The 12,265-nt window shown below is 38.9% G+C and overlaps 1 protein-coding gene across 3 annotated transcripts in view; it reads left to right on the top strand.

Moving 5' to 3' along the window:
- The first annotated feature begins 224 nt into the window (after positions 1 to 224).
- VPS13A (vacuolar protein sorting 13 homolog A) overlaps positions 225 to 12,265 on the top strand; it is a 221,528-nt gene continuing 209,487 nt past the window's right edge. For all 3 annotated transcript variants that reach the window (XM_020289260.2, XM_012759772.3, XM_012759771.3), the window contains exon 1: positions 225 to 646. In XM_020289260.2, coding sequence (XP_020144849.2) covers positions 547 to 646 — 100 coding nt within the window. In that variant the 5' untranslated portion in view covers positions 225 to 546. The remainder of the gene's footprint in view (positions 647 to 12,265) is intronic.

The raw sequence follows: 12,265 nt of genomic DNA, 5'->3' as shown, positions 1-12,265 counted from the left end.
CTGAAATGCCCCCACGCCTTACTTTAGAACAAGTCCTCAGACGCCGTGGGGGGCTGTCACCGTCCAGGGGCAGGGGCGGTCCCATAGGGCGTACCCGCCGCGCCACGCCCCTGCTTCGCCCCGGGGGCGGGGGGGGCGGGGTCGGAACAAATTTTGCAGCTCCCCATACGTGTCCGGTTGCCAGGCGATGAGGCAGGAGGCGGGGCCGACGGGAAAGAGGAGCCGAGCCGGGCCGGAAAGGGGCACGCGCGAGACCCGCGGCCTCGCAGCCGCCCTTCCTCCTTGCCGGGGCGGTGCGCTCAGGTCGGCGCCGCGCCCCGCCTCCGCCCGCGGGCAGAGCTGCGCACGCGCGTGGAGCGAGTGGCCGCCTCCACTCCTCGCTGGGCTCGCGCGGGGGCTGCGCGTCCGGCCAGCGGCGGTGCCACAGCCGGGGCCTCCCCGGAGCCGGTGAACCGAGCGGTCTCGAGGGAGGGGCGCGGGGGCAGGCGCAGGGAGAAGGAGCGCGGGGCGGGTAGGCGGCTGCCGTGCCCACCGCTGCTGAGGAAAATGGTATTCGAGTCGGTGGTCGTGGACGTGTTGAACCGGTTCTTGGGAGACTATGTGGTGGACCTGGACACGTCCCAGCTCTCTCTGGGCATCTGGAAAGGTAACCAGACCGCCGCCGCGCCTCAGGGTCGCCCGCCTCCCGGCCCTCTCGCCGCCTGAGCGGCTCCGGTGTCCCTGGGGCTTGAGGCCCCCGCTCGCCTGTGCTGCCACCTGCCGCCCGCCCGCCCGCCTCTGGGTCAAGTTACGTAAAGCCGGGCGGCAGTTCCCAGGCCTCCGCCCGCGGGTTGTTTATTGGGGGGTGTGTGTGGGAGGGTCGTGGGTGAGGGGTGAAAAGGTCTGTCTTTCCGAGCGAAGCGGCTGAGGGGGGCCCGCCGTGGGTTTCATGGGTCTAGAGTTCAAATCCCGGCGAGGTGCCCTTTTCCGCCCCTCGTCCCGTGCGGGGCGAGGAGGAGCGACGTCACGCTCCTGGGTTTGCTCTCATTCCTGTCATTTTCCACCTTGCGTTGTGACGGAGGCCCCAGAGAGCCCACGGAGGGCCTGCCGCACGCTGCTTCGCACGTGAAGGCCCAGCGCTGTTGCAGAGGACGCCCGCCTTCCTCCCCAGGCCTCCGTAGGGCTAAGCCCGAGGCGCTGTCTCGGCACCCGCTTCCGGCGGGACCGCCTGGACTCCCGCTTGCTGCCCTGGGTTGGGACGATAACGAAAAGGCAACTCCCGTGGAGAATAACTGAGTCTGTTGCTTGTGTGTTTTTAGTTCATGACCTGACCCAGGAATGTGTCCCATTTCCAAGGCTTTGAGGTTTTGTGGGTCAGAGTGAATTGCTGGTGGTTTTTTTTTTTTTTTTTTTAAACAACAGGTGCGCTGTGCAAAGTCTCAGACCTACAAAAGACAAGGATGAACATGCCCCTTTCACGTGGTGGAAGCCGGAACTTTACCTGTTTCCTTTTACTCTGATGTTCCACCTATTTATAGTCTCATTTTTAGTGCATTATGTTTTTTGTGTTCTACACTCATTTATCTTTTTTTTTTTTTTTTTTTTTAAGCTAGTCAAGCGTGGTTGTGGGGGGAGACAATGTTAAATCAGCTTAACAATAACCCACAACCCTCGGACCAACTTACACTCATTTATCTTAAACACTCATTGGAAATTAGACTCCTTTATGATATGGATTTCCTAAGCCAAAGGGAGGATTCATTTTTGTGTGAATTATGTATATTGATATGTAATTATACATTATATGTTTTATATATAATATATATTTTTAAGTACTTTTAACTATTTTTGGATATTCACACACTTCCATCCTTCTAAAATTCTTATTTATCTTGACTCTTCCCTTATGAAACAATGTAAACAAGTAATTTAGTTTGATTAAAAGAATTGTTACTTGTTACTACTGTTGGTATCTGGTACAAAGATACGGTAGACTACAAAAACTAGGGTCCTAAGCGATAGCTCGCTCAGCCTCTCTGACTAGTGCTAGAAACTTGCAGACTGTTTATTCTATGCTGCTTCTCAGTTGCAAAATGAAAATAATAAAACTTGTCTCCATCTGTCTTAGAAGGAAGTTTAAGAACACTTGAGAGTGCTTTAATCTGTAGTGGAACATTGCTTCTACATTTAAGGTGGAGGTTTTCTGGTTAATCAGTGGATTTATTTACTTATTTAAAACTAACATACAGTAAAATTCACTCTTGTGGTACAGTTCTGTCTGCCTTGACAAATGCTAAGAGCATGTATCCGTCATCATAATAGTGACACAGGAAAGTTCTACCAAGCTCCCCAAATTCCCTCTGGTGCCTCTTTGTAGTTCATCCCACCACACCTTCTGGCAATCTCTGATCTGTTTCCATCCCTGTAGTTTTGTCTTTTCCAGAGTGCATATAAATATGCATGTTTGGTATGTTTGGGTCTGGCTTTTTCATTTGACTTCTTCCATTTCTTACACAAAATGCATTTGAGAGTCATCCATGTGTTACATACATCAATAATTCATTCCTGTATTTTTGAGTAGTGTTTCATTCTGTGGATTTACAATAAATGTTTATCTGTTTGGCTGGTTGAAGGATAATTCAGTTTTTTGAGATTATGAATAAAGCTGCCATAAACATCCATGTACAGGTTTTTGTGTGAACATAAATTATTTCTCCTGGGTAAATAACTAAGAGTGGGGCTGGATGTGGTGGCTAAGGCCTGTAATCCTAGCACTCTGGGAGGCTGATGCAGGAGTATTGCTCAAGGTCAAGAGTTCAAAACCAGCCTGAGTGAGAGCGAGATCCCATCTCTACTAAAAATAGAAAGAAGTTAATTGGCCAACTAAAAATATATAGAAAAAATTAGCCGGGCATGGTGGCACATACCTGTAGTCCCAAGCTACTCGGGAGGCTGAGGCAGTAGGACTGCTTGAGCCCAGGAGTTTGAGGTTGTTGTGAGCTAGGCTGGTGCCATGGCACTCTAGCCTGGGCAACGGAGTGAGACTCTGTCTCAAAAAAAAACAACAAAAAACAACTAAGAGTGGGATTGCAGAGCCATGTGTTAAGTGAATGTTTAGCAGTAGTAAGAAACTACAAAACTGGAAGTGGCTTGTACCATTTTCTAATTTCGCTAGCATTGGATCAGGTTTTAGCTGCTCTGCCTCTTACCAGCACTTGTTATTGTCATTAAAAACACTTTTTATTTTTTTTTTGAGACAGAGTCTTTCTTTGTTGCCCAGGATAGAGTACCATGGCGTCAGCCTAGCTCACAGCAACCTCAAACTCCTGGGCTCAAGCAGTCCTACTGCCTCAGCCTCCCGATTAGCTGGGACTACAGGCATATGCCACCATGCCTGGCTTATTTTTTCTATATATTTATGTTAGTTGGCCAATTAATTTCTTTCTATTTATAATAGAGGCGGGGTCTTGCTCTTGTTCAGGCTGGCTTCGAACTCCTGACCTCGAGCTGTCCGCCTGCCTCAGCCTCCTAGAATGCTAAGATTACAGGCGTGAGCCACTGCGCCTGGCCAAAATTCACCCTTTTAAAATGTATAATTCATTGTTTTAGTATAGTCACAAAATTGTGCAACCACCACTGTGTCTAATTCCTGAATATTTCTATACACCCAAAATAAACCTCATCTCCGTTAGCAGTCCCTCACCATTTCCTCCCATTCCTCTGCACCCTGCCTCTAGTAACCATTAATCTGCTTTCTGTCTCGATGGATTAGCCCATTCTGTGACGTTTCATTTAAATGGAATCATACAATATGTGCCTTGCTGTTTCTGGCTTCTTTAACTTAACATTATATTTTTAAGGCTCATCTTTGTTGATGGATGTATCAATATTTCATTCTCTTTTGTAGTTGAATAATATTCCATTGTACAGATATACCACATTTTGTTGGTCAGCTCACCAGCCGATAGACATTTAGGTTTATTCCTACTTTTTGCCTATTATGAATGATGCCACTATGAACATTTATGTACAAGTTTTTTGTGGACATATGTTTTAAATTCTTTTGGCTACATACCTAGAAGTAGAATTGCTAGGTCATGTGGTAACTATGTTTAACCTTTTGGGAAACTGCCAAATTTTTTTCCAAGGTATGTGTTTTCTTATTGCTGAGAATCGAGTTCTTTAAATATTAGGGATATAAGTGCTTTGTCAGACATGTGATTTGAAAATATTATCTCCTAGTCTTTTTGTATTATGTCTTTTGCAGAGGAAATGTTTTTAATTTTGATTAAGTCCAGTTTATCAAAAATTTCTTTTAAGAGTTACAGCTTTTGGTGTCATCTATGACATCTTTGCCTAACCTAAAGTCACAGAGATGTTCTTCTATGTTTTCTTGTAGAAGTTTTATAGTTTTATGTTTAGGTTTTGGGCTCATTTTTTGTATAAGGTATGTGATATGGGTTGAAGGTTAAGGTAGAATTGTTTGCATGTGGATGCAAAATATCCAGTTGTTCAGCACCATTGGATGAAAAGACTAGCCTTTCACCATTGAATTACTTTGTGCTTTTGTAAAAAATCAGTAGATTTAATGTTATGTGAATTTATTTTTGGATTGTATGCTGTTCCAATGATCTACATGCCTGTCATTTCGCCAATACCATACTGTCTTGATAACTATAGCTTTGTGGTTAAGCCTAGAAGTTAGGTAATGGGATCTCTCCAGTTTTGGTCTTTATCATATAATTTTAAAAATGTCAGTGTTTTTATCTGTAGAAATCAATTTTATGTTGATAAAGCTTTAAGTAGTAGCTGGAGTAGTTTTTAAAAAATATACTGTGAGTTTTCAAAATCAGTAACTTTTGATAAACTTAGAATATTTTTAAAAAACATTGAAAATTTTGGTAATAGTTAATTGTTGCGTAAGAAAAATTTTAGGACTTAATATTTTATGAACTAATGTGAAGACCTATTACTTGTAAATGTGTGCTTTTGCTAGGCTTCTGTGTAATGATTAAATTAAATTCACTATTAGCATGATAAAAGTATCAATTAGTATTCACGCATTACTAATAATGGGTGGTATTCTGAATATTTGTTTCTGAAATGATTCTTTGGAAATCAGAATCCATTTTTTCTTCGAAGCATTATTATATGTGAATGAAGAGCTTCTGGAAAACCTATTTTATTGTACTATAGGAGAAGAATGCTACAATACACTAAGTAGACTGATTGCTGGAAGCTGTCTATTTTGTAGGAGAAAAAGGAATTGAGGTTCATCCCAGGACTGACTCTTTGCAAATTTTTATGTTGGTAAAGTATACTTTTTATATACTTTTATTTACAATTCTCCACCCTTCTCATATATCAAGTTAGGGAGGTAGAATATTTAATAGATTAATTTGAGTTTCATCCTTTCAACTTTTCCAAGCATTTAGCATTTCACATATTTCTTTTTTTTTTTTTGAGACAGAGTCTCGCTTTGTTGTCCAGGCTAGAGTGAGTGCCGTGGCGTCAGCCTAGCTCACAGCAACCTCAAACTCCTGGGCTTGAGTGATCCTTCTGCCTCAGCCTCCCGAGTAGCTGGGACTACAGGCATGCGCCACCATGCCCGGCTAATTTTTTTATATATATATCAGTTGGCCAATTAATTTCTTTCTATTTATAGTAGAGACGGGGTCTCGCTCTTGCTCAGGCTGGTTTTGAACTCCTGACCTTGAGCAATCCGCCTGCCTCGGCCTCCCAAGAGCTAGGATTACAGGCGTGAGCCACAGCGCCCGGCCATTTCACATATTTCTTTTAAGAGCCAGGATGCATCAGAATCAGCCATAGGTATTCATTATGAATACAGATTTTTGAACCCTTCCCCAGAAATGATTATTTGGAATATGACACCAAAATCTTTTTTTTTTTTTTTTTTAAACAAATTACACTGGGGAGTCTGATGCACAACTGGGTACATTTTAAGAGGACTTTCAGGGAAAAAGTATTAGAAAGTCAGAGACGAAAGCAATAGTAAGGGTGGCTTGTGTGATAGAATTATCATCTGTAACACAGGAAGTACCTGTATTTTATAGCCCCTTCTTAATTTAGTCTTCCAAATTTGTTTTCTTTTATTCTCCAAAATAATGATACTCAGACAAATTTATAATTTTTTTTATGACTGACCTTTTTATGTAATATTAGAGGCTCAGATTTTTTGTTTTTAAATAATATACATATTATGTTTTTTAAATGTTAATCTCCCAGTTTTCTCTTTATAATAGAGTCTTACTTTCAGTGGCCTCTTACTGCATATCCCTTTATACCAGGGGCTATACAGGATGATGAAGATTCAGTTAGTTTCTGATTTTAAGGAGTCATTCATCTGTGACAGGAATGTAAATAATTCTTACAGTCTAGTGATAATTACTAATTCTAATTTCTTAAATGTTATATTTATACCCATGTTCTAAGATACTTTCAGAGAACTTTAAAACTGATGGAAAATTATAAAAAGTATTATGAGATTTTATAGTACATATCCATATACTATCTAGATTTGTGATTAATATATGTATTAACAGCTTTATTGAGATCTAATTGACATATAGTAAAATACACATATTTACAATCTACAATTTGATAAGTTTTGGCATATATATGCAAAAAAGTAACCATAATCACAGTCAAGATAAGGAACATATCCCATACACCCAAGAGTTTCTTTGTGCCCCTTGGCAATCCCTATCTCTTAACCCTCTTGGCCCTTTTTACCTCTCTTCTTCCCAAGTAGCCACTGATTCATTTGTCTGTTACTATATGTTATATTAGTTTTCTAGAATTTCATATAAATGGGATTGTATGGTGTATATTCTTTTATTCTGACTTCTTTTAGCATAAACAAAGGCTGCAGAACAGGTTGATTATTTAAGTTGGTTGAACTCCTATTGTGTGGAGACCCTCCCTTCCTACTTACAAGAGTACAGAGAAAAAACTTTTTTCTTTGACAATATCTATCATATTTATAGCTTTTTTCTGTTTGTTGTACTTCTTTGTTTCCTTATAAACAATCCTCCCCTCTTTTGCCTTCTCTGGTTTTAATTGAGTGCTTTGTATGATTTTATTTTTCTCTCCTCTCTTAGCATATCAGTTATACTTCTTAATTTTTTTTCCAGTGGTTATCTTAGAATATGCTGTATTCTTATCTAAAACTAATATAAGTCTGCATTCAAATAACAGTCTACAGCTTCATGGATAATGGAGGTATCTTATAACAGAGTACTCAAAGTCCTCCCTTCTGCCCATTATAACATTTTTGTCATTAATTTCTCTTATCCATAAGCTATAATCCAATGTATTGTTACAATTATTATTTAAACAACTAGTTTTCTACTTGATTATTTAAGAATAAGGAAAGTAAAAGACTTAATTTTACCTTCATTTATTATTTCTCTAATGTTCCTGTAAATCTGAATTTCTGATGTATCATTTTCCTTCTATCTGAATAGCTCCTTTTTAATATTTTTTGTAAGGGAGGTCTACTGGAGGTCTACAAATTATATCAGTTTTTGTTCATCTTGGAAAGGTTTTTATTTCTCCTTCATTCTCCCCATTGAGAAAATTGTGGTAAAATACACATTTATTGTCTAATCATTTTAAGTATACACTTCAGTGTCATTAAGTAAATTTACATTGTTGTGCAACCATCACAACCAACCATCTTTGAAACTGAAACACTGTATCCAATAAGCAACAACTGCCCATTTGGTACCTAGTATGAGTGGAATCATATAGTATTTGCCTTTTATAACTGACATCTTTTACTTAGCATGTTGTTCTTAATATTCCTCCATGTTGTAGCATATGTCAGAATTTCAATAATTTTTCAGGCTGAATAATATCCCATGGTATATACACAACCACCTGTTTTTTTCTCCATTTCTCTGTTGATGGATACTTGGGTTGTTTTGCTTTTTGGGTATTGTGAATAATGCTGTTGTGAACATGGGTATTTTTTTTTTTTTTTTTTTGAGACAGAGTCTCACTCTGTTGCCCAGGCTAGAGTGAGTGCCATGGCGTCAGCCTAGCTCACAGCAACCTCAAACTCCTGGGCTCAAGCGATCCTACTGCCTCAGCCTCCCAAGTAGCTGGGACTACAGGCATGCGCCACCATGCCCGGCTAATTTTTTGTATATATATTTTTAGTTGGTCAATTAATTTCTTTCTATTTTTAGTAGAGACAGGGTCTCTCTCTTGCTCAGGCTGGTTTCGAACTCCTGACATCGAGCGATCCTCCCACCTCGGCCTCCCAGAGTGCTAGGATTACAGGCATAAGCCACCGCGCCCGGCCTGAACATGGGTATTTTCTTTGGGTCTGTGCTTTCAAATTTTTTGTGTATGTACCCAGAAGTAGAATTACTGGATCATATGGTAATTCTAATTTTTTGAGGAACCATTATATTACTTTCCATAGTAGCTGCACTGTTTTACATTCCTCCCAGTAGTGTATGAGGGTTGAAGTTTGTTCACATTCTCACCAACGCTTATGTTTTTTTTTTTTTTTTTTTTGAGACAGAGTCTTACTCTGTTGCCTGGGTTAGAGTGCCATGGCGTCAGCCTACCTCACAGCAACCTCAAACTACTGGGCTCTTCGATCCTTCTGTCTCAGCTTCCCGAGTTGCTGGGACTACAGGCATGTGCCACCATGCCCAGCTAATTTTTTCTATGCATTTTTAGTTGGCCAATTAATTTCTTTTCTATTTTTAGTAGAGACAGGGTCTCACTCTTGCTCAGGCTGGTTTCAAACTCCTGACCTTGAGTGATCCTCCTGCCTCAGCCTCCCAGAGTGCTAGGATTACAGGCGTGAGCCACCTTGCCCGGCCTGTTCTCCTTTTTTGATAGTAGCTACTGTAATGGGTATGAGGTGCTATCTTATAGTTTTTATTTACATTTCTTTAATTAGTGATGTTGAACATGTTTTCATGGGCTTATTGGCCATTTGTATATCTTCACTGGAAAAATGTTTAAGTCTTTTGCTCATCTTTTAATCAGGTATTTGTTTTTGAGTTGTAGAAAATTTTAAAAATATATTCTAGGTATTGGCCCCTTATCAAATATATGATTTGCAGATATTTCCCCTCATTTTCTGTGTTAACTTTACACTGACGATAGTGTCCTATGATGCACAAAAGTTTTAAATTTGATGAAGTTCAATTCACCCATTTTTTCTATTGTTGCCTGTGCTTTTGGTGTCATATCCAAGAAATTGCTTTATTCTAAGAGTTTTATATGGTTTTACATTTAACTCTTGGATCCATTTTGAGTTAATTTTTGAATATGGTGTAAGATAAGGATTCATCTTCGTTCTTTTGCTGTGTATATCCAGTTCCTTCAACAGCTTTTATTGAAAAGACTGTCCTTTCCAAATTAAATGGTCATGCCACCCTTGTTGAAAATTATTTGGCTGTGTATGTGAGGTTTTATTTCTGGATTTTCTATTCTGTTACACTGGTTTGTGTGTTTGTAAGCCAGTACCACACTGTTTTGATTAAAGTGGCTTTTAATAAGTTGTATTTATTTATTTATTGAGACAGAGTCTCGCTTTGTTGCCCAGGCTAGAGTGAGTGCTGTGGCGTTAGCCTAGCTCATAGCAACCTCAGACTCCTGTGCTCAAGCAATCCTGCTGCCTCAGCCTCCAGTTTTAATAAGTTTTAAAGTCAGGAAGTATGAGACTTCTTTCTTCATTTTTTTTCAAGATTTTTTTGGATATTTAATGTTGAATTTAAGAATGGATTTCTGTATTTCTCCAAAAAATGTTGAGATTTTGATATGAATTGCATTGAATCTGTAGATCATTTTGCATAGTATTGATGCTCCTTAGGTTTATTCCTAAATATTATTTTTGATGCTATTGTAAATGGAATTGTTTTCTTATTTCCTGTTTGTACTGTTCATGTTTAATATATAGAAACAAAATTGATTTTTCATGTTGATTTTATATCTAGCAACATTGCTAAATACTTTAATTATAACTTTTTTTGGTAGAATACTTAGAGTTTTCTATGTATAAGACCATTCTATCTGTGAACAGAGATAATTTTACTGTTTCTTTTCCACTTTGGATGCCTTTTCTTTCTTTTCCTTGCCAAATTGTTATGGCTAGGTCTTTCAGTGCTATGTTGAATAGAAGTGGCAAAAGTGGATATCCTTATCTTTGTTCCTGATCTTAGAGGAAGGGGTTTCAGTCTTTCACCATTGTGAATGTTAGCTGTGGGCTTTTTATACATGGCTTTTATTATGTTGAGATAGGTTCCTTTTATTCCTGTTTTTTTTTTTTTTTTTTTGTCATGAAAGTGTGCTGAAGTTTTTCATATCCTTTTCTATGTCAATTGAGATGATTATGTGGTTTTCCTTCATTTCCTTAAAGTGGTGTTACATTGATTGATTTTCTTATGTTGAATAATTCTTGCGCTCTAGGAATAAATCCTTTTGGGTTATGGTATCTAATTCTTTTAATGTGCTATTGAATTTTGTTTGCTAGTATTTTGTTGAGGATTTTTGCGTAAGTATTCATCAGGGATATTGGTGTGTAGTTTCATTTTTGTTCTTTCCCTCCTTTTCATGTCTTTATCTGGCTTTGATATTAGAGTAATGTTGGCCTCATAGGAGGAGTTTGGAAGTGTTCCCCTCTCTTCAGTCTTTTGGGAGAGTTTAAGGAGGATTGATGTTAATTCTTTTTTTAATGTTGGATAGAGTTCACCAGTGAAACCATCTGGTTGTTGGCTTTTTTATTGTTCGGAAGTTTTTGATTACTGAGTCAATCTCCTTAATAGTTATAGGTTTGTTCAGATGATCTATTTTATTAACTCTCAGCTTGGTGTGTTGTATGTTTCTAGGAATTCCTCCATCTCATCTAGATTATCCAATTTGTTGTTGTACAGTTATTCATAGTACTTTCTTACAATCCCCTTTATTTTTGTAAAATTGGTGATAATAGCTCCTCCATTTCTGGGCTAAAATAACTTTTTTTGATAGTCTACTTAAAGGCTTGTCAATTTTGTTGATCTTTTTGAAGAACTAACTCTTGCTTGATTTTTTTTTTTTTTTCTGTATTGTTTTTCTATTCCCTATTTTGGTTATCCCTGCTCTATTATTTGTTTTTCTTTTTTTTTTTTTTTGAGACAGAGCCTCACTGTGTTGCCCTGGCTAGAGTGCCATGGTGTCAGCCTAGCTCATAGCAACTTCAAACTCCTGCGCTCAAGCAATCCTTCTGCCTCAGCCTCGTGAGTAGCTGGGACTACAGGCATGTGTCACCATGCCCAGCTAATTTTTTCTATATTTTTAGTTGGCCAATTAATTTCTTTCTATTTTTAGTAGAGACAGTCTCGCTCTTGCTCAGGGTGGATTTGAACTCCAGACCTTGAGTGATCCTCCTGCCTCTGCCTCCCAGAGTGCTAGGATTATAGGTGTGAGCCACTGCGCTTGGCCATCTGCTCTATTATTTCTTTCCTTCTACTGGATTTGGGCTTAGTTTTATTTTCTGTTTTCTTAAGGTGTAAATTTAGTTTGTTGATTTGGAATATTTCTTCTTTGTTAGCATGAACATTTACAGCTCAAAATTTCCCTGCCATCACTCCTTTCACTGCATCTTATTAATTATGATGGTATGTTATATGTTCATTTTCATTTGGGTCAAGATATTTTCTAATTTCTCTTGTGGTTTCTTTGACCCATTTCTTGTTTGAGTGTTTAATTCTACCATATTTGTGGATTGTTCTGTTTTCCTTCTATTTATTTCGAGATTCATTCCATTGTTATTGGAAAAGATGGGTTGCATGATTTCAGATTTTAAAATTTTTAAAATTTTGTTTTTCATTGACACATAATTATACATATTTATGGAGTGCAGTGTGATGTTTTAATACATGTATACATTGTGTAATGATGAAGTTGGTATTTAGTATATCCATCACCTCATACATTTATCATTTCTTTTTGGTGAGAACATTCAAAATCCTCTCTTCTAGCTATTTTAAAATATACAATACAATATTGTTAACCATAGTCACCCTACTGTGCAATAGAACACTAGAACTTATTCCTTCTAACTGTAACTTTGTATCTGTTGATCAGTCTTTCCCACTCCCCCCTCCTCAGCCTCAGGTAACCACTATTTTACTCTTTTTTTTTTTTTTTTTTTTGAGACAGAGTCTTATTCTATTGCCTGGACTAGAGTGTGTGGCATCAGCCTGGCTCACAGCAACTTGAAACTCCTGGGCTCAAGAAATCCTATTGCCTCAGCCTCCCA

Source organism: Microcebus murinus, chromosome 12 (assembly GCF_040939455.1).
Source record: "Microcebus murinus isolate Inina chromosome 12, M.murinus_Inina_mat1.0, whole genome shotgun sequence".
In the NCBI taxonomy this organism is placed as follows: Eukaryota; Metazoa; Chordata; class Mammalia; order Primates; family Cheirogaleidae; genus Microcebus; species Microcebus murinus.
The sequence above is the reverse complement of the archived record's forward strand: the minus strand, read 5'-3'. Positions and strand labels throughout refer to the sequence as shown.